The sequence below is a fragment of the Diplotaxodon limnothrissa genome, linkage group LG8 (genome assembly GCF_057381915.1).
Source record: "Diplotaxodon limnothrissa isolate DT_005_m linkage group LG8, D_limnothrissa_male_GT1.1, whole genome shotgun sequence".
Classification (NCBI taxonomy): domain Eukaryota; kingdom Metazoa; phylum Chordata; class Actinopteri; order Cichliformes; family Cichlidae; genus Diplotaxodon; species Diplotaxodon limnothrissa.
This window is the reverse complement of record NC_140603.1, coordinates 22,065,223-22,085,995: the sequence shown is the minus strand read 5'-3', so window position 1 is coordinate 22,085,995 and position 20,773 is coordinate 22,065,223. Positions and strand designations below refer to the sequence as shown.

At 39.4% G+C, this 20,773-nt stretch overlaps 4 protein-coding genes across 4 annotated transcripts; 3 read left to right on the top strand and 1 right to left on the bottom strand.

Annotated features, from left to right (window-relative positions):
* The first annotated feature begins 35 nt into the window (after nucleotides 1–35).
* Nucleotides 36–7,138, top strand: dhx32a (DEAH (Asp-Glu-Ala-His) box polypeptide 32a). The gene is made up of 11 exons (XM_085360880.1): nucleotides 36–296; nucleotides 913–1,106; nucleotides 2,346–2,718; nucleotides 2,808–3,047; nucleotides 3,132–3,225; nucleotides 3,581–3,730; nucleotides 4,286–4,477; nucleotides 4,660–4,800; nucleotides 6,232–6,422; nucleotides 6,510–6,697; nucleotides 6,940–7,138. Exons 1-11 carry the CDS (start codon nucleotides 36–38, stop codon nucleotides 7,136–7,138), a joined length of 2,223 nt encoding a protein of 740 aa, XP_085217006.1.
* On the bottom strand, nucleotides 6,871–11,146 carry bccip (BRCA2 and CDKN1A interacting protein). Its single transcript, XM_085360881.1, has 7 exons — nucleotides 10,992–11,146; nucleotides 10,634–10,708; nucleotides 10,466–10,546; nucleotides 9,454–9,543; nucleotides 9,150–9,337; nucleotides 8,388–8,556; nucleotides 6,871–8,172 (listed from the first exon to the last, which is right to left on the bottom strand). The coding sequence occupies exons 1-7, from the start codon at nucleotides 11,130–11,132 to the stop codon at nucleotides 8,002–8,004; spliced, it is 915 nt and encodes a 304-aa protein (XP_085217007.1). The 5' UTR covers nucleotides 11,133–11,146; the 3' UTR covers nucleotides 6,871–8,001.
* Nucleotides 11,147–11,492: 346 nt separating this feature from the next.
* Nucleotides 11,493–14,479, top strand: uros (uroporphyrinogen III synthase). The gene is made up of 10 exons (XM_085360879.1): nucleotides 11,493–11,536; nucleotides 11,991–12,062; nucleotides 12,150–12,233; nucleotides 12,324–12,420; nucleotides 12,557–12,631; nucleotides 13,489–13,563; nucleotides 13,670–13,753; nucleotides 13,884–13,969; nucleotides 14,048–14,146; nucleotides 14,245–14,479. The coding sequence occupies exons 2-10, from the start codon at nucleotides 12,000–12,002 to the stop codon at nucleotides 14,365–14,367; spliced, it is 786 nt and encodes a 261-aa protein (XP_085217005.1). The 5' UTR covers nucleotides 11,493–11,536; nucleotides 11,991–11,999; the 3' UTR covers nucleotides 14,368–14,479.
* A 524-nt stretch (nucleotides 14,480–15,003) lies between these two features.
* mmp21 (matrix metallopeptidase 21) lies at nucleotides 15,004–18,499 on the top strand. Its single transcript, XM_085360877.1, has 7 exons — nucleotides 15,004–15,143; nucleotides 15,278–16,185; nucleotides 16,715–16,854; nucleotides 16,960–17,101; nucleotides 17,235–17,492; nucleotides 17,582–17,754; nucleotides 18,194–18,499. The coding sequence occupies exons 1-7, from the start codon at nucleotides 15,004–15,006 to the stop codon at nucleotides 18,497–18,499; spliced, it is 2,067 nt and encodes a 688-aa protein (XP_085217003.1).
* The last annotated feature ends 2,274 nt before the right edge of the window (nucleotides 18,500–20,773 follow it).

Genomic DNA, 20,773 nt, shown 5'->3' with positions numbered 1-20,773 from the left:
CTTAATGCGCACTAGTCCTGATAAACCCGTATGTCATGTGGGAGGAAAATAATTTGGCAGAGCCGAACGTTTGTCCTGACCGTGAAGAAAGTCCCGCAGAAGACACTTTTGGATTTGGAGATGATCTGGAGTTAAATCAGTTCGATGGATTGCCCTTTTCCTCGCGTTACTACAAGTTACTGAAGGAGAGGAAAACTCTGAGTGTGTGGAAGGTCAGATGTCAGTTTGAGGATGCTCTTGCAAACAACCAGCTGGTTATTGTGTCCGGGGCAGCAAAGACTGGCAGGAGTACACAGGTAAGAGTGTAGTCAGTGTTATTATTATTTTAGTAAGGAAATTTTTACATTCAATTTATGAACCTGGACTTATGTACAGGATGAATGTGGAGCTTCATAATAATGGGGCGTTTACCAGAGCATAACCTACATTGTATAAATTACACATGCTTAATCCAATGTTCCCTGCGATTTGATATATTTAGGACTACCGTTTGTCACTCAGTGTTGCCATGCTTGTGTGAACAGAAGCTGCCCAGCTCAGCAGATGATGTTGTGTCACTGTGAAGCTGTGTAAACTCCTGTCTGCCTGACCATCAGTCTGCACAAAGGCTCCAGCAGGGGTGTTAGGGGACCTCCAGCTGCTAAGCCCTGATCCGCTGGAGCCGACACATGCTGCCAAAGCAGTTTTGCATTATGAGCGATAATAGCATAGGATATCTCCTGTCACAGTTTGTTTTGCTGTGTGCTCAAACAAAAGCTGTTGGGATAATCTGAAAAGGATTCTTGTGAGTGAGAAAAAACAGCTGATGTGGTAGAAAACATTCTCTTGTTTAATATTTGAGGTAGTACTGATGTCCTGAATCATATTTTACTATAAAGACTTTTTAAGCTTTTATCAATGATCTTCTTTCAGATCCCTCAGTGGTGTGCAGAGTTCTGTCTGTCTGCCCAGTATCAGCATGGTATGGTTGTGTGCACTCAGACCGGCAAACAGCAGGCTGTAGATCTGGCCTTGCGTGTCGCTGATGAAATGGACGTCAACATAGGCCATGAAGTTGGTTACACCATCCCTCTGGAGACCTGCTGCTCCTCTGACACTGTTTTGAGGTTTGTTAATGAGCTCTTACTGTGTCTATTTCACTGCCAGCAGTGGACTATCATTTGAATATAATCCACAAATTTCCCCTTTCATTCTTAAATTTTTTCCTTTCCTCTATTCCTTATTAATTGATGGAAGCTCACTGCTGACAAAGGACAGAGCTCATTCTTGATCTAAATAAAGTCGACCAGTTCAAAGGAAATTATGCGCATATCTGTATAGCCTAATATTCAACGACTCTTGTTATGTTATGTTATTGTCCCAAATGTCAAACACTCAGTAGTAGAATCCTCCGAAATATTGCAATATTAAACTGGACAAGTGGAGGACAAAAGAGGAAGTGGTAGACCTAAAGATATGTAAATCTTTAAGAAGACCTGCCATAACGCTTGAAAGATGCGTCTGACCCTTAGTCGATACTAAGGGTCAGACGGCAGCCAACATCCAAAGAGGAGCTTTGAATGTCCTTCAAGAAGCCTGGAGAACTGTTTGTGAAGCTAACTTAAAGAAATGACGTGAAAGCTTGACTGAGAGAGTTCAGGGTATGTAGAAGAGTGAAGGTGGTTGCACCAAATATTGACTTTTAACCACATTAGAAATGTACAAACTCTGTTTTTACAGTATCCTATTATCCATTTTCCCAGTAAAATGAGATGTGTATATATAGAGAGAAATGAAAGATGGCTCAAGACTTTTGCACAGTACTGCATCTAATATATCAATGCACACTAAACACTTTTTGCTTTTGAAACTTGTGCTGGGCTTTGCACATGATCTAGTTTTAATCAAGTAAATGTTAGTAATAGAAACGATCATCTCTGAGTGTTATTTCCTACAGTGCCATGTGCAAATGACCCCTATTCTCACTTATTTTATAGAATATGTGCATCATTTTCACAGCATGGTGTAAAGCTAAAGAGCCAGATAATATTTAGGAGTATGACACGGAGAAATGAAAGGGAGCTAAAAGAGGGTAAATACTGGTCTCACCAGTCAGCCAGAGATCCACTTTACATAAAAGATAATATTACTGCTAGATGTTTAAATCAGCAGCTGCAAAAAAATTAAGACTTAAAACTTAAAAGGGTTTTAGCTGTTCCCAAGTGTGTGTGTGTGTTGGGGGGGGGGGCTGTGCTGTGTGTACTTTTAACTAACAGGCTCAAGCAAAATGGTGGCAAATTGACCGTATCTTATTCCTGTTTTATAAACCTCTATTATTAACCCTCCTGATCACTTTGGTTTATCAGGTACTGCACTGATGATATGTTGCTGAGAGAGATGATGTCTGACCCTTTTCTTGAGCACTACGGGGTCATAATCATTGACCAGGCCCATGAAAGGACGGTTGGCACAGACATTCTGTTGGGTCTCCTCAAGGACATCCTGCTGCAGAGGCCTGAGCTCAGGGTGGTGGTTCTCACTGTGCCGCCCATGACAGACAAGCTTCTGAGACATTATGGCAGTGTCCTGCATATCAGTCTAGAGTCCTCATGCACTGCTGAAGTTGTGCACAGCAACAACGGCAACAAAGACTACTTCTACTCAACACTGAGACTCGTGCTGGAGATCCATCGGACCAAAGAGGGTGGAGATGTTTTTGTATTTTTAGGCTCAGCTGAGGTAAAAGATTTTATATTTCAAACAGCTCTTTGACTGTGCTAATGCCTGTTGTGATCTGGTTTAAATTTCGCTCCCACTACCTCCTGCAGGAGGTCCACTGTGCCTATAGTATACTCCAAAGAGAAGGGACCAGGTTGGGTGGACAGTTGGGACAAATGGTACTTGTAGTCCTGTGCTCAGGCCAAGGAGGGCTACTTCCTGTCCTGCCTGAGCAGTCATGCTCCACAAAGTCCAGAAAGGTTTTTCTCAGTACCCGTCAAGGTGAGGATGCATGGTGGGCTACAGAGTCTGTCAAATTTGTCATTGACACAGGAGTCCAGAAGAAAATGGTAAGTTAATTCCAAAGTGATGTAGCAATCTTAAATGAGCATTCCTCTGATATTAATTAGCACTGTTTTTACTTTTATGTAAAGGTGTACAATCCGAGAGTAAGAGCTAGCTCAGAGGTCCTTCAACCCATCAGTCAATGCCAGGCAGACATTCGCAAGCAGCTGTCTGGACCATCAGGTATAAGGACGATCTGATATGGTATAATGTCATGTCATCTCCTCACTTGGCAATACTTAAAGCAGTTATCTAAAAAGTTTCTTCTTTGAAAAAATGTAAGCTGCCATCTTTGGTAACTAAATCTGATGCTTCTTGGGTTAGAAACAACAGAAAAGACTAAAGCAGACTGGTTAATTTATCATCCTTTCATTCATTTGGATAATTTTCATACTTGCAGATTTGGACATATTACAATATTAATTAATATTTGGACTTAAGAAAGCCAAAGAAAAAACTTCCCAGCATTATTTAAAAAAAGCAAAATAAACAAACACAAAATTTAAGTGCAACGGTTTTACTGATTTTTTTCCTCTAGGTAAATGCTTCTGCCTGTATCCAGAAGCAAGCCTAACTTCTGCAGAGAACTCCCCACAGATCTTGGAGTCCAACATTACACCGACAGTTCTTTTCCTCAAAAGGATGGAGATAGCAGGCCTTGGACAGTGCAGTTTCATCGACAGACCAGGTAAAATATCTGTCCAGAGGTGTTGCCACTGGAACACATGCAGGACAACAAGAAGTTTTGTTCTTTATTTTAGTTTTTACTGGTTCCCACTAACAGCATCTCTCTCACAACCCAAGCCAAAGATTCGCATGTGGGAGGTTTTTGACTCAGGAAGGGCTCTGTGTAGCTGTTTGAGCCCAGTCATCCATGACTTAGCTGAGCTGACAGCCCAGCTACTAACCATTGTCTGTGCTCTGACCCACATGAACAGAAGAGGCCAGCTCATTAACGATTACACAACATGTCTCATGTATTGCAGTGCCAGACGAGCACAATGAAAAGGAAGTCCATGCCAAAAGTGCTGTAATATTTTTTTGAAAATGTGGGACAAAAGGCACTTGCTATATAAATTATATTTTCTCTATAGGAAAGAAATAAAAGCCGAAGGCATTTGATTTGTGATGAGTGTGTCTTTGATTATTCAGATGACACAAGTTGCTGTTGATATTTTATCCCCCTTAATAGATATAGCAATGAAATGTGTGAAATTTTAAAATATTCCATTTGTTGTTGCAGATCCAGAGGGTCTCATGCAGGCACTGGAGGAGCTCGATTACCTTGCAGCTTTAGACGATGATGGCAACTTGTCTGAAATTGGCATCATAATGTCTGAAATCCCTCTGGAACCTCAGATGGCCAAAGCGCTGCTAGCATCCTGCGAGTTTGACTGTGTGAGTGAGATGCTGACAATCACAGCCATGTTGTCAGGTACGTACGTTTTACATTTTCCCATTCCAGAATTTAAGATTAGTTACAAGTGAGGATCCTTTGACTGGTTTGTAGAATCACCAGGTGGACAGCGTAGTATTGGCTCATCTGCAGTTTCTGATGCTCTTTGGTGAGAGTGGTTTCTCTCAGTGAAGTCGACCTTGTTTGTTGTTGTGTTTTAGCACCAAGCTGCTTTGTGGAGCCGCCTGCTGCCATGAGCCACGAGGCAGTCCAGTGTCACAGGAAGTTCCAGCACCCTGAAGGAGATCACTTCACCCTCATAAACATCTACAACGCCTACAAACAAAACCAGAGAGAACAATGTAAGACTGTCATTGAACAGAACCAATCTATTCTCTTCAAGAGATAAGTCTCATCAGCCACTTCATTATTTATACCTTACAGCTTTATTTCTTCATAGCATTGGTTCAATAAGGTGCTGGAAACATTCCTCTGTTATGTTCAAGGAACAGATTAAAGATGATTTGAGCTTTATTTATTTGGACATTATCATGCTGGAAGCAGCCAAGATAATGAGCCAGTACAGTGTGGTCATAAAGGGATAGACACGGTGAGTAACAATACTCAAGTAGGCCGCGGCAGTTAAATGATGCTTGATTGGTTGTAAGGGGCGGAGAGTGTGCCAAGAAAATATCCCTTAGACCAGCAGCCTGGACTGTTGATGCAGGGCAGGATGAATTAATGCATTCGTGGTGTTTATGCCATCCAAATTTCAGAGCGGAAACCAAAGCTTAACAGACTCAACATTCCTAGTCTTCCATTGTCCAATTTTGTTGAGCCTGTGCAAATTGTAGCAATTTGGTTCAATTATTTTTTGCTCTTAAATCTGGTGTGGTCTTCTGCTCCTTCAAAGTTCAACATTTGTGCATTCAGAGATGATCTTCTGCATACCTTGGTTGAATCAAGTGCTTATATGAGTTACTGTTGCTTTTGTATCAGGTCGAAACAGTGTGCCCCTCACTTGTTGTTACTGTTTTGGCCATTCTTTGTAAACCCTAGAGATTGTTGTGTGGAAAAATCCCCATTTTGGCAAAATCAGCAGTTTCTGAGATATTCAGACCAGCCCGTCAGGTATAACAACCATACTACATTTAAAGTCACTTAATCTTTCTTCCCCATTCTGATGCTCGCTCCGAACTTCAGCTAGGTCACCTTGACCATGCCTAAATGCCTAAATGCATTGGGCTGCTGCTGCCATGTGATTTGATAAATTAAGGTATTTGCATCAATGAGCAGGTGGTGAAACAGGTGTACCTAATGAAATAACTGATGACTTGATCTTTGTTCTCTACTGTGGTAAATTAAAACTAGATTCAAAGACTGTGTTATCCTATGGGACAGATGTTACATTTCAGTTTCATGAAGAATTATAACCAGATGGATCAGAATAAACTATCTATTCTAAAAATTAACGCAAAAAACAGTTAAAAGAAGACATTAAAAATGTTTTTAAAAAAAGCTAAAATGTGTATGTTAATACCAAATGCATTCTCATTTAAGCCCAAGAACAAACTTTCGATTCCGAGAGGCAAACTGCTTGAAATTTTAGTAAATCATATTACGATACTCTTGAATTAATTAATTAATTAATTACCTCCACATTGTCATTTTTCCACTCAATCTGATCTATTTAAAAGGCATTAGGAATTAAACTGTTTTTACTGTGATAGAAACTTGACGTAAATACTGCTGACCACAGCGCTTCTCTCTCTGTGCATGATGTTTTCTCCCAGATTTGACTACTGAAAAGTGGTGCCAGGACTATTTTCTAGATCATTCTGCGTTGAGGACAGCCGATTCCATTAGATCAGAGTTGACTGACACGCTGAACAGAATTGAGCTCCCCATTTCTGAACCCTCCTTTGGAACCAAGACTAACACTCACAACATCAAAAGAGCTCTGCTGGCTGGATTCTTCATGCAGGTACAGAAAAACAAAATGTCAATATCAATGAATTTACCTCCAGCAATTCAATTGTGTTCAAGTTTACGAGGCCTGTTCTTTTCCCAGATTGCTCGAGATGTGGACGGATCAGGCAACTACTTCATTCTTGCACATAAGCACATGGCCCAGGTGCACCCACACTCCTGCTACGGGGCTCAGTCACACAAGCTGGGACTGCCTGAGTGGGTTGTTTTCAATGAGTACATCCTTTCAGAAAACTGCATGAGAATAGTCTCGGAAATTTCCCCGCAAGCGTAAGTCAATTGATTTTTACCCCAAATCCCCATCAGAACAGTTGTGTACAGATTAGAACTGAGGTCTCAAGGATTACCTGTCGTGTAGTGCAGAGGTAAAACAAACATGTTTATTACTGCAGTAAGCATGAGCCATTTGATCTCATTTTAATTTGAATATTTTTAATCTCTTTATCTACACAATATCTTGTGTTGACACAAATGTTTTACATTTAATATTGGTTTTCAAATTTCTCTTTTAGGTTCGTTGAAATTGCACCACTGTACTTCTTCTACAATCTGCCCCCTAGCGAAAGCAAAGATATACTGCAAGACATGTTGGACCCACAGGGATCCAAAAACCGCAAAGAGAAGAAACAGGAAGCTGCAACAACAAGTGGTGACGTAAACAGTGGCTGTGCAGCAGTGACACAGACGTATGACAGATGTATGATTCAGTAAACTGAAAAAAAATCACAAATTTAGACTGCAAATGCATGAATGCTTGTAAGACATTTGTATAATTAATACAGTAAAGCTTAATTTATTACATTAAATTACTCATGTGTACTACCCAATGTGCTTACAGTGCTGAGAAGGCAAAGATGTCTGTGCTGTAAATATAGAAAAGTTTGCAGTTTAATAGTTGTGATCTAAAAACAATGAGTGAGGGGGTTTTCCGCAACACTGCTTAGGTGTGGACTTTATGCGCACTGTCATTTGATATACCTCACAGGCAAAAAAAAATATGTTCGAGCAGAAAGTAATTTGTCTCCTATGTACTTCCCTATTATGCAAAGTTGTAAATGCCAGTATACCTTCACATCCAAGGATCTGATTTTAAAGCTGAAATACGTATGAAACAACTTGCTCAGAATAACTGTGCTTTGCTCATTTATCTTAGAACGTACATCAAGAAAAGTCTGCTCTTGAAGGGATGAAACACGTAGCTGAATGTTAAAAACCACATACCTACAGTGTTACAATACCACTCATTTGCTCTGTAGCCATTACTCCCATTCTTCTGTTTACCACAACTTAACACCAAACTCATCTCATTTTGAAGTCTTCCTATAAACACCTTTGATATGCAGTTGCATGTAGTTTCTTCCAGTATTCAAGTATGCGATTATTCCCTATGTCTTTACAATTTGTACAAACTGTCTTTAAAATTTCTAAAAATGGGTAAACTATCGCCCTACATATTCTAAATATGAATACACGCATTCCTAAAGTCAACTGTACAAAAATTGAATATACTGAATGTTTTTCAGAAGCTTGAAAGCTGTCACTGTGTCCATAGGTGTCTTGGTTTATTGTGAAGGTCACACTGATAGATATTCTTTGAGTTTCTCCATGATGGCAGGCATTCTGTCTGTGGGTATCAGCATCACAGTCCTAAAAGGCTTCATGGGCACATCCGTAAATGACCACCTCCCACTTAAACAGGAGTCTGCCTCTTCTTGGACTGTGTAGTGGAACTTCAAGATGGCTTGCTGTAAGGCAAACACGGACCAGGCTTGAAATCAGAGTATAAATATATTGAATAGGTTATCAGATGGCTGTTTAAATAAATATTTATCTGAAGTTTGACATGAGTTAACGAAATGCTGTATTATTACCCAGATACTGTTAAGTAAGTAGCCCTGTGTATAATAAATATTTAGTTAAAACCTTGAAATCTGTGCAGGTTTTTTTCCCCCCACTTTACCTCATAAAAGAATTCCTCCTCTGCATTGACAAACATGTATTCCTCTTTGGGAGCTCCTCCTGTGGCTGGGATGCTCTTGGTCTCTTCTCTACAGGTCTTGCTGATAATCAGGCAGTAGTGGCACCTCCCACTGGGCTTATTTGTCCTCTGAGCTTCAGCGATTTCTTCCCTAAAGGACCGTAACATGAAAATCTTTTAACCCACACAAATGGATGTTTTTCCTAGTTTCTATTAAAAATAAATACAGAATGGAATCATTTCCAAATCTCACCACCATATTTTATTAATAGAACACAAAACATCAAATGTTTCATAAATAAAAAAAAAAAAAAGTATTTTGAATTTGATGACCGCAACATGTATTAAAACGTTGGGATGAGAGCAATAAAAAGGTGGAAAAGTAAGTGGTATTAAAAAGAAAAAGCTGGAATCATTTATAGCCAATTAGGTTAACTGGTAAATATCAGTTCCCAGATGTTCAACAGTTGTTAAGAGGGGATCCTACACTATAGTAATCATGGACCTGTCCCAACATTTAAGATGTGTTGCTGCTAATATATTTCATGCAATACTAAAAAGGTCTCAGTTTAAACATTTGATATATTTCATACATTCTACTGTGAATAAAATGCTGATTTATAAGATTTGCACATGTTCTGTCTTATTTCAATGTTTTCAAACACCATCCTGACCATCTTCTACCTGCTCTCACTCCAATAACAAAACACTAAAGATGGAATGAGAAGGTAAAGCAGAACTTACTGGAGCTGTTTGTGCAGTGGAAGGGCAATCTGTGGAGGCACATTGATGAAGCGCTCACTTAGCAGCAGCCCCACAGGCTTGCTGTTATCATTAAAGATCTTCTCCAGCTGTTCTGTCACAATATGAGAAGCATTCTTCTCACACTGATCCACAATCAGCTCCTTCACCTCCTCCACACATTGTACACCCTGTGAACAGTTCCACACGTAGGTATGACAATTTATATTTAAAAAAACAAAACAAAAACACTGACATATTCCAGCCCATTCAAGACTAATTCGTTTTAGTTTGCTAGTCATCTGACCTTTCTCTCTGTGAGGTTGAGCATGGTGATGAAGCCAAACACTTCATTTGGGTCGTCATCATCGTCGCTGTCTTCGGGCACCTCAGCTTGCTGGAGCATAGTAGAGAGACAAGTAAATAAACAGCTGCTAAGAAATGAATGTGAATGAGCATGAATATCAAGCTTGGGTTTTAAATGATTTTTTTCCCTGTTCCTTTTCCTGGTGGAATGATTGCACAACATAAATCTTTTAAAAAAGAAAACACTTTGGTGCACAAATTTGAATTTATTCCAGCCTAATGTTGCCATCCACTTTGTACAATGTAGCAATGCTGTTAGCAGCAAAGCAGCTCCAGAGCATCATGCTGCCACCACCATGTTTGAAAGTACCGGTATAGTGTTCTTAGGTTCAAAGGATTCTCTGTGGACAGTGAATTGACGCTGGTGTTCCAGCAGTTTCCAGTTCACGGCTTGAACTTTGGTGGTTCCTGAACATCCAAAACAACTCTCAAAACAACTCATCTCAGGGTGACAGTTTAAGTCTTTGTCCAGATGTTGGCAAAGTAGTCCCACATTCGAATAACTGCTCTAGTATTGCTGTTAAAAATAAACTACCAGTTGTAGTAAATAATGATTACAAATAAGATAAATAGGCCTTGGCCTCATCTAGTCAAGACACTGTATAACCTTCAACACCCCTAATCAAAAATGTAAATAAATGTATGTATATATTTCAGCCCTTTGGTTCCTCATGTTTGCTTCTGATCCCATTTGGATTAATAAAACTCCAAAAGAAATTCAAACATGCACTCCCAAATGCAGTTTTTTTAAGTCATTAAGATGTGTGCAGTATGCATAGTTTGCATTAAGATGAACAGTTCAAAGAAATCACTGAAAGCCCAAATTTTCATGACATATATTTCCTTGATCATGTATGTAAACTTCTGAGCACAGCTGTTTTTGGGTTGAAACTGGAGAAATAAACAAAAATAATGAACAAATCCTTTTTATATTTAACTACCGAGTTACTCACCTTGACGACACTTCCAACATGATTTTGTTGGATGATGATGTCTGTCATCTCTGATGTATTCACATGAGCTTTTAAGAAAAGCTGGATCCAAACATAACAGAAATGACGTCAGTGACAGCTGCTTGCACACAGTATTTGAAACGTGAAATAACAATAGTGAACCCAAACCTGCTGCAGCAGCTTCTTTATGCCGTTGAAGTCATTGTCTGAGATGGTGTGAGCTTCAAAGTCTACAACGACCTCCTGAAAGCGTAGAAGTCGTAATTGCAAGTTTTATTGTAACCCATTCTCTGATTAGTTGTGCGAAACTTTCCGATATGAGTTTCACAGGGTTAACTTATTACAGCGTATTCAAGTACAGTATCTTCGAAATAACATTTTCTAGTATATTAGTTATTTCTTTTCTCACATGATTAACCAAAAAAGTATTTTCATGAGCATTCCCGTTCACATTAGCCCTACTGCTGACTTAGCTAACTAGTTAGCAAGGCCATGCCTCCCTTCTAAGACGTGTTTGTTCTTTTACCTCATTAATTTCCTCATCTGACGCCTCACTGTCCTCTTCTCCGGAATCGTCTTCCTCCTCTGGATTCTCATCGGAGCTGTTGTCACTTTCCTCGGGTTTTTCACCAAAACCTACTGCCCTTTTCTTAGCCAATGAAGCCATGCTGCAAACTTAAAACACACGTGTCTACTAAGTGGGCGGGGCAAAGACTAGCAACTATCAGCTACGAAACTAAAACCCTGAAGCCGCCATTATGGCTCCACATATACACGGCTTGCCGCTTATTAAATCCACATTCAGAGCTTCAATGTCGGCTTGTCGCCTGTTGGTGAAATGGAATAAACCATTCTATAAAACGGGGACGAAAATAAATTCAGATGCCCCCGAACTCTTTGTCACGTGTAGTAGATATTAATTTAAATTATTGATACTATATTTTTAAATTAAATAAACACATTCTTGTAATATTACTTGTAATACGATTATTTTACAAGGTTAGTAAATTAGACAGTGTTCTGTCTCCCCTCCTCGACCGTGGATGATGAAAGTCTGAATGAACACTAGAGGTACATAAATTTTGCCTAATATTTCGTCTTTTTCACCGTTTGTACTTCGTGTCACTGTAGCTATACGCGGATAAAATATTCGCTTCTATCACACTTTATCACAGACAGGTTCTGTTAATGGCTACCGTAGATAGTCTGTCATGCACCGTCTCTTGCTAGGGTAAACAAGAACACTCTTACGGAAGAAGACACTAAACATACACTTTCAACTAAAATGGCCCATTCGCTTAATTTATTCGCTGTTCATGTACAGTCTTATGATCGTGACTCAACAACAGTCTTATCAGCATGTGACCGTTTTAGGGTGTAACGTTGCTTAAAGTGCCTTCACACCCACTGTCCTCAGTGTTTTTGTAGCTTTAAGCCTGTGACTTTACATTATTGCAGACCTTAGTAAACCTATTTTACCTTAGTTTGTTCGGAATTAACCATCTTTGTTATTTTAATAATCCAGTGTTTCAAGATGCGTGTATTGCTGCTTAAAGAACCAAAAGATGGAGAGTCTGGACCTGATCCCTATATTAAGGTACACGCCCTTTACAGTTAAATCAACTAACCTTTAACCAGTTTCTTAAAATTTGTCAGTTGAACAGTTATTATTTTCACTCCGAAGGAGCTGGAATCACGAGGACATAAAGGAACCCTACTTCCGGTGCTGTCTTTTAAGTTTGTGTCATTAAACACTTTGACAGATAAGGTAAATTGTTGTTCCATTGTCCTTTCATTAATTCGTTCATTTTAACAGTTTGCATATTCAATGGATTTATGTATTTGTTGCTTATTCCAGCTTTTCCAACCAGAGAAATACGGTGGGCTCATATTTACCAGTCCAAGAGCAGTGGAGGCTGTAAGGATGTGTTTGGAAGAGGATGAAAGAAGGGAAGGTGATAAACATTACTTTTCTCCAAGCTTCTGTATATCATTGATATAAATGACTTTTTTTTGGTAAAGATCTTAAAAATACAAGTTAAGTTTGTGTAGTACATTTCTGTAATGCCCAGTGTATGTTGTGCTTTTGAGAATGGCACAAAGCAGTGAAAAACAAATGGAACACCAAGTCCATCTATGTGGTTGGGAAGGCCACCGCTTCATTAGGTGAGTCACATCTATGGACAAAGGTAATTTCTCCCAGAATCCTCCTTTGCGTCTTGAGCTCCTTGTAAACTTGTGCTAATTGCACCAGAGTGTGTCGGGCACCTGGTGCTCATAGTGATGTGTGAAATGCTTTGTCTACCTTCAGCCATTTGTTATACACAAGTGACAGTTTGTCGTTAGTGATTGTTCTGTGTCTTTACAAAACAAGCAGGTGCAACAATTTCTACATGTGTGCTTTAGCTTCTTCTTTTCAGTAACATTTGACAGTGGGTTTTTATTTTGAGTCTCTCAGTGAATTTCTAATTTAGTTATTGAATTAGTTGAAACGATTGAATGTGTTTTCTCTGCCACACTCTTATGTCAGTATTTAGCAGACTGTGCAAAAGTATTGAGCCACCCTCATTTCTTTGTATTTTACTTCCAAGGACTCAGACGTCCTTGTAATTCTTCAAAGTGCTCTTGAGTTACTCATCCAGGCTTTCAGAAAGTCTTTCAAATTTGTCTTTTGACATTTGCTGGTTTTTCCACTTATTTTCAATCCAGGCTTTGTACTGTGCCATTTTCAGAGGAATGTGGTTTGGTTGTTAAGCCACTTAACACTGGCCTATGAATGCATCAAGTATAAAAAAATGCACCCAAGTCAAGGAATGAACAATTGTTGTGTCTACACATAGCAGATAACTTAGAAAAGACTAGACCGTAATGTCTTTTTAGTGTTTTCTGCTTTTAAAAACATCGCTGCGCCTATTTCCCATTTTCTAGCAAAATATAAATAAATGTGGGGTGGTTCAAGAATTTACCACATTACTGTAAAGCTTATCAATTTTTTTCCTTTTCATGATTTTTATCCCATACAGTACAGAATCTAGGTCTGAACCCTTTGGGAGAGGACACAGGGACAGCAGAGGTGCTATCACGACTTATTATTGAACGTACGGCGTAAATTTGGAGTCTCACATTCCTCACAGTTTAATTTTAATAGTAATTTTATGATTGCTCTTATTACTCATATGATCTCACGTATAATTCCCGTCATAGGAGAGGCCACCAATATCCCACCGCTTTTTTTCCCCTGTGGCTCAATCAAAAGGGAAGTCTTGCCCACGGCTTTAAGGGAAAATGGTAAGCATTCCCCCTGTTGTGCCTGACAATTAAAAGTCAAGGTGATAAAATTCCCATTGGGATTATTCTAATTATAAAATAATAATTGCACTATCTTTATCACTATTGGGATCTGTTTCTTTGTTTCCAGGAGTGCCCCTAGAGACATTAACTGTCTATCAAACAGCAGAGCATCCCAATCTGGAGAAAAATCTAAAGAACTATTTCAAAGAGCAGGTAAAGTGTCATTCTTATTGCTTGTATTTATTTATTTGTTTCAATATAGCAGCTGTTCATTTGTTTGTGTGCTTATAGGGCATTCCAGCAAGCATAGCTTTCTTCAGTCCATCAGGAGTGAAGTTTTGCCTTGAAGTGGTGCGGAGGCTCTCGGCTGAACAGCTGACTCAAATAAAGGTGCATCTTCCTCACAGTCATACACAGATAGATTTAAATAATGCATGAATCTGAAGTGCTTAACAGAGCTTTACTCACATAAATGTCTTTGTTTCCAGTTTGCAGCCATAGGGCCTACTACACAAGATGCAATAGCAGCAGAAGGCCTTTGTGTCAGCTGCACTGCAGAAAAGCCAACAGCTGAACACCTGGCGATAGCGATAGCTAAAACTCTGCAGTGACCAGCTTTTAAAATCCACCTGCCTCATCTTTGGTGTTTGTTGTTATTATACATGTAAATATGTACTGTTATTTGTGTATTTTACTGGTTTACTGCTCATCTTTATTGTTGTTGGACACATGATTCTGCTATTTTTGCACTGAAAGAAAAAAGTTATTTTTTGCAGCACCAGAGCCAGGAAAGTCTAAGATAAAATTATAATTAGCTTTATATGATGTAAGAAAATGACTGAGAAAATAAAAGGCAATCATTGTGATAATATTGAAGGTTTTGTCTGTGGTAATTGCTTGTTTGTGTGTTTATTTCCTGTTCAACACAGTGCTTGCAGGGGTCATCCCTGTCTTTTACTGTCCACATGAAAGTGAAGGTTTTAACATCTTTCCACGGATCAGCTGCAGTCCATTTAAAACCACTGAAGCTTGTATAACATAACCACAGAGAAAGAGTCAAATTGAGCAGTTGTAGATTGTAAAAGTTTACTTTTCACGCAGAGGTGAAGAAAGCAGGTTACATCTGTAGAGTCACATCTCTGAGGGGTGTGGAGAAGCAAAGGATTTGCTTATAAAGCAGCGTTGCTCCTCACTCGTCATCATCTCATCTTGCATATAGACCTGGGAGTACACCGCTAAAGGACACGATGCTGAATTTAATCCAGCTGATATTTATGTTCTTTTTGACCAACATTAGCGCAACTGATGCAGAGAAACTTTTCCATAATCGGGATCATTCTGATACACAGACACTTAATTCTCACAAAGCTCAGGCTATAACAGACAAGTACACAGCTGAGGTATATTGTTTTTTTTTCTTCTTTTTTGACTTCCTGTGTTTCTCAAACGTCAGCATCCATTTAACCAGACACAGGATTTGTCTAATGTAACCCGTGTCTTGTTTTAGTTATTTCTCTCTAGATATGGATTCATCAAGCCAGTTAACTGGGAGGAGGTTCGGTTTGAGGATTCAGACACCTCTTTCAGTGGTGACTTCCTCGACGATCTTCAAGCCACAATCCAGGAGGGAACCTCAGCGTCTTACTCGAGGGCTGCTCATCGAGCTGGTGATCAGCAGGGCTATAACCGTCAAAATGAGAACCAAGCCTTTATTTCAGCACTTAAAGAGTTTCAGAGGGTTTCAGGTCTGCCTGTTACAGGGGTGTTTGATGAGGCCACCAAGTTAGCAATGAACAAACCAAGGTGTGGAGTCCCTGATAAAGAGACTGGTCTGACCATCCCTGTCATCACTACAGCACCTCAGAGCAGTGGTGACTTTGATTTTGAAAACAGTACCACTGACAGTTTTACTGAGACCAACAGGAACAACACAGCAAGTGACATAATCAGTGGCACTTCTTTAGGTACTGCAAATTTCTCTGAAGACAACATATTAAATTTTAATGATACAGACGGTGTGTTCACAGCCATTTCCAATGACACCAGCATGAATTATACAACGGAGCTTTTAAAGATCACTTCCCTAAACAGCTCGCACGACAGCAGACCGGGCAGCCAAACGGGGAATATCAGTGCGAACGCGCATCCGAGTGAAGCAGTGAGACGCAAGAAGGAACCTCTCGCAAGTCTCATATCCAAAAGCAGGCGGAAGAGAGATTTGACTCCAACTGGCCACATGGCTTTTTCCAAGAAGGTGTTAAACTGGAGGCTGATAGGAGAAGGCTACAGCAGCCAGCTGACTATTGACGACCAGAGATACATCTTCAGACTGGCTTTCAGGATGTGGAGTGAGGTGTCGCCACTGGAATTTGTGGAGGATACACATGCCCCATTGGAGGATGTTGACATCAGGCTGGGATTTGGTACAGGTGGGTTTTAGTCAATGTTTATTTGCTTCATTGCAGCATGAAAGCTACTTTTGGCTGCTCCTTTATTCACAGGGGCCACAGCAGGTAGCTCCGCATGTCTGGTTTGGCAGAGATTTATGCCAGATGCCCTTCCTGACACAACCCCAAAAGGATTTGTGTCTTCTCCTGAGATGACACTGGGGATCTTTCACTTGTTAGGTGGATATGTAAATCACTATTTTTCTGAATAAAATGTGGAATGTTTAGATTTGATCCTTCACATCACTAGTCTGTGAAGGTTAATTTCTCATTTCAGGATAAAAAAGTTAAAGGATGTTATCTCCTTGGCCACATATATGTTTAAGACTAATAAAACATCTGTTAATGAGGCTTATTAAACACAAAAACTATGTAAACCACCACCAGTCTTCTTAGACTGGCCCTTCTTAGGGTCATGTGTATGTATGTCTGAAGAGGATCATTAATGTTTCCACTGTACCTCCTTTTTGTGCCAAATAACATATTGCATCGTTGTGAAATTCTTTCATAGGAAGGCATCTGGGATGTAATCAGAAGTTCGATGGCACTGGTCAAGAATTTGCCCATGCTTGGTTCCTGGGTGATATACACTTTGATGATGATGAGCACTTCACAACTCCCAATGTTGGCAGTGGAATCAGCCTTCTCAAAGTAATTATATTACCGCACGATCAAAGGAACTGCCAGATTGAAATAATTCCAGTGATTAACAACGCATTGCTCTAACAACGCCTTAAAAATATTAAACCCGTTCAGGTAGCAGTTCATGAGATTGGCCATGTTTTGGGTCTACCTCACATATATAGACCCGGATCCATAATGCAGCCCAGCTATCTACCGCAGGAGTCCAGCTTTGAAATGGACTGGATGGACAGAAAAGCTGTACAGCAACTCTATGGTACATGGTTACAGCACCATCTAGTGGTTACTTATACACTCTTAGAGAAATGCACTTTGCTGTATTTTTGCCCTAATTGTCTGACGCAAACCCTTTTTTTTGCCCCACCTGTTGTGCTTGCATTTGACACCAGGAGGCTGTAAAGGTCGGTTCAACACGGTGTTTGATTGGATCAGAAAGGAGAAGACACCCTATGGGGAGGTGGTGATCCGCTTTAACACCTATTTCATGAGAGATGGCTGGTACTGGCTGTATGAGAACAGAAATAATAGAACGCGTTATGGTGATCCAGTTCCGCTGCAAACTGGCTGGCATGGGATCCCAATGGATGGAGTAGATGCACATGTCCATGTCTGGTCCAGGAGAAGAGATGCTGTATATTTCTTCAGAGGTACACTAAGTGGAGAGTTATACTGTTTGAAAAGAGTTAGTGAACAAATGAATACTTGGTGAAAATGTAATTAACTTATTTATCTACAGGTACTCAGTTCTGGAGGTATGATAGTGAGAACGACCAGGTGTTTGGACAAGACTCTGAAGGCCACCATTATCCAAGGTTAATCTCTGAAGGATTCCCAGGGGTGCCAAGTCCTATTGACACAGCCTTTTATGACAGGAGGGACTCCCACATCTACTTCTTTAAAAACAATCTTGTAAGTGCAATATTACCTGGCTGTCAGATATTATTACACTAATACAAGAGCAAAGACATGAGGTTCAGTAAGAAAGTAAATTAGGAAATATTCATGAAGTGCTTAAATGACAAGCTGGAATGATGTGGTTCGATATTAAAACACACAGACCATTATACATTATACATTATTTAGACTTAAAATGTGGCTTAGGCTTAATGGTCATTAATCAAACTGTTTCCATCTGTGGTTTGCAATCTAGCAATACCGATTAGCAGAACATGCAGATATAAAAAGCAGAGTCCTGGAGAAAACCCAAGCTAATTAATTGTTTCTTAGGATTATGAGGGAATGTCTTCAAGCAAACAAATGCACTAAAGTTCCTCTGTGAATTGTTTGCATTGTATAATTGAATTGATTTCTGCATAACAAAAAAAAGAGCAATTATCTCTTTGAACAGGTGTATGCATTCAGCATGGAAGCCAACAACTTGGCAAGAGGGTTCCCAAAAAACATCAGAGATGTTTTCCCTCCTGTGGTGAACACAGACCATCCAGATGGCAACATTGACGCTGCCTACTTCTCCTACACTCACAATGCCATCTTTCTACTCAAGGGCATACGCTTCTGGCAAGTAGTGGGCAGTCGTGATCGCTGGCGACGGCCCTTTCTGCCACGAAATGGCCTGCTGCCACATAAGGAGGTGGATCAGCATTGGTTTGATATCTGCAATGTTCATCCCACTGCACTCAAACCAACCCGCTGAGAGTGTTGCAGCAGAGATGTGATAGAGCTTGCTAAAGTTTGCATATGTGATCTACTGATTTCGTTTTATGTACACATATTGTCAAGCTGCAATAACTGTCTAATTTCTAGGAGACAACAACAATTTTGAATTTTGTTGGCTAATTTTCACCGAGGTGTGTTATTTATATATGTAACAGCTGCTCTTTCATTCCTTTTCTCTTTTTCGGAGCAGTGCTGAATGCATTCTGCCACAAAAACAATCCTAAAGGACTTCCTATTATTGAGATATTCAGAGAATACATGTATGTATAATGTAGATAAAGCCAATAAATGTTTTGCTGAGCTGCTCAAAATGATATTTGATGTGCTTACTGTAAGTGCACTGTGTAGGAAAATGCTTTCAAATGGCAAATGTGCAAAATAACATTAAAACAGGCTTGTGCGTACTGTGAAGTGACTTCTTATGTCACATGTAATCTTAAGAAAACCTCTAAGAAGATTTGTGGTATTATGAGTGTATAAAAATAGAATTTTGCTCAAAGTGGAAGAGCTGGTTTCAGGGTAAAATTACAGATTGAAAGCATCTTTCCTTTGACGTAACAATATTGAAGAAAAAAAAGACATCAGATTTGTATCCTCGGATTGTTTCTTTTTGGTACAGTATGTGCCTGGAAGGGATACAACATTATTCTCTCAACTTAGATTGATGATCGAGGTGTAGATATACAGTACTAGTCCCTATTGGCACGACTGGATGATTTGATAATTCTATATTTGTACAAAACTCTCAATTCCTGTAAATTATACTTGTAGAAATCCACATCTGCCTGTAGGCATGAAAGAAAGAACGAAAGAAGTGACCTGGAAGCCATGAAACTTCGTCTTTATTAAAAACCCTTAAAAGTTAAGAGCAACTCTTCCACTACAATAGGGTTTTTTGGCTGAGGGAATCAGATAACCCCTATCAATAACAACCTGGAGGTGGTGGAAAACAACTATCGAGACATCGTATTTTTGAATGCCCTCTCATTATGTAAGACACACTATCAATCAAAAGAGAGCCTTTTGAAATGCGCACTGAAGTAAAACGATTGAACAAGGTGCCACAATACTGTTATATTTTATAATAATGATTTGAGCATGATGCAAAGAAACAGGCATTGATTCTGTAATCAATATGTTACTTGAAGACGCTTATTAATTCAGCTCATCTTAAGAGATTAGGCTCCTGGTGGGCCCCAGATAACTAGCATTGTGCTGCAGGCGCTCTATAGGCTATATTAATAAATTAAAGTAGAAATCAATTACAAGCAAAGGAACAAAATGTTGCGGTAAGTGGAGCTACATAGAGGGTTATCATGGGATGATGAGTGTACTCACACAGCTATAGAAGGAGCTTCTCTGTCTGCTCATACCTCTGCTTGTTTTTTGAGATAATGTTTTGTTTTTTCTTGTAAGATTAAAGAGATTTCTGTGATTTAACAGGATTAGGCAACATTTTAGTGATTATTATAAACACGAACTTCATATTTAAAACGCAAAGTTAAAGAAAATTAGAAAATAGTATTTATTAAAATACTATATTGTAATATTAACAATCAAGAGAAATCACTTACATATACCCAGGGTATTGTTGTTTGAATAAAATCAGCTTTTATTCTGCAAATCTCAGCATAAAATATGGACACAGGAATGTTGAATTCAGTACATAAGATGATGCAGTGCAGTGCAGCCATTTGATCTGTTTGTTTATCCCATTATGAGGCACCATACACCTCCTCCATCCTGGAATTTCACATGCAGCAAAATCCTAAATACAAACTGTTATTCATGCATTCATATGGTCCCCAGCAGCTCACTGATCTGTGCTTTTGCACTGATGGTACTGCCGTTGAAACTCCCTTCCCTACACCTCGGGCCTCTTTGAATGCGACTATGATAAATGAGATCAGTCATGCTGATGAAGCTGCAGCAGCCCCAGAGAAATACAAAAACCTGTGTCGTTGCAATTCACATGGGAGGCACTTTAGAAACTGGAGAATGGGATGAAACTCCCGCAGCACATCCATATACTGAAAATCCCCAAACTCTTCCAAGACATAAAAATAACTTTGAATACTGTTGCCTTATTTATATGTCTCCAAGGGATTTTTTTTCTTAAAACATGGAAATAAATGATTTCTGGTGTTATTTCAAATGAGGATCATACAATTATGTGTTTTTGCATTTGTCAAGGGATTAGTTCAACAAGCTGTTGCGTGTAGGTTGTGTGTTGCATTTAAATGTAGAGATT

What these genes read in the sequence shown, in the direction of transcription:
- dhx32a (XM_085360880.1), top strand. Translation starts at nt 36, where the DNA reads ATGTGGGAGGAAAATAATTTGGCAGAGCCGAACGTTTGTCCTGACCGT. An exon ending in AGACTGGCAGGAGTACACAG is followed by an intron (nt 297 to 912) that starts GTAAGAGTGTAG and finishes ATCTTCTTTCAG; the next exon opens with ATCCCTCAGTGGTGTGCAGA. An exon ending in TCGGAAATTTCCCCGCAAGC is followed by an intron (nt 6,698 to 6,939) that starts GTAAGTCAATTG and finishes TTTCTCTTTTAG; the next exon opens with GTTCGTTGAAATTGCACCAC.
- bccip (XM_085360881.1), bottom strand. Translation starts at nt 11,132, where the DNA reads ATGGCTTCATTGGCTAAGAAAAGGGCAGTAGGTTTTGGTGAAAAACCC. An exon ending in CAGATGAGGAAATTAATGAG is followed by an intron (nt 10,709 to 10,991) that starts GTAAAAGAACAA and finishes CTACGCTTTCAG; the next exon opens with GAGGTCGTTGTAGACTTTGA. An exon ending in AGGAGGAATTCTTTTATGAG is followed by an intron (nt 8,173 to 8,387) that starts GTAAAGTGGGGG and finishes TTTGCCTTACAG; the next exon opens with CAAGCCATCTTGAAGTTCCA.
- uros (XM_085360879.1), top strand. Translation starts at nt 12,000, where the DNA reads ATGCGTGTATTGCTGCTTAAAGAACCAAAAGATGGAGAGTCTGGACCT. An exon ending in GACCTGATCCCTATATTAAG is followed by an intron (nt 12,063 to 12,149) that starts GTACACGCCCTT and finishes TTCACTCCGAAG; the next exon opens with GAGCTGGAATCACGAGGACA. An exon ending in AGAGGATGAAAGAAGGGAAG is followed by an intron (nt 12,421 to 12,556) that starts GTGATAAACATT and finishes TGTGCTTTTGAG; the next exon opens with AATGGCACAAAGCAGTGAAA.
- mmp21 (XM_085360877.1), top strand. Translation starts at nt 15,004, where the DNA reads ATGCTGAATTTAATCCAGCTGATATTTATGTTCTTTTTGACCAACATT. An exon ending in CAGGCTGGGATTTGGTACAG is followed by an intron (nt 16,186 to 16,714) that starts GTGGGTTTTAGT and finishes ATTCTTTCATAG; the next exon opens with GAAGGCATCTGGGATGTAAT. An exon ending in TGCTGTATATTTCTTCAGAG is followed by an intron (nt 17,493 to 17,581) that starts GTACACTAAGTG and finishes ATTTATCTACAG; the next exon opens with GTACTCAGTTCTGGAGGTAT.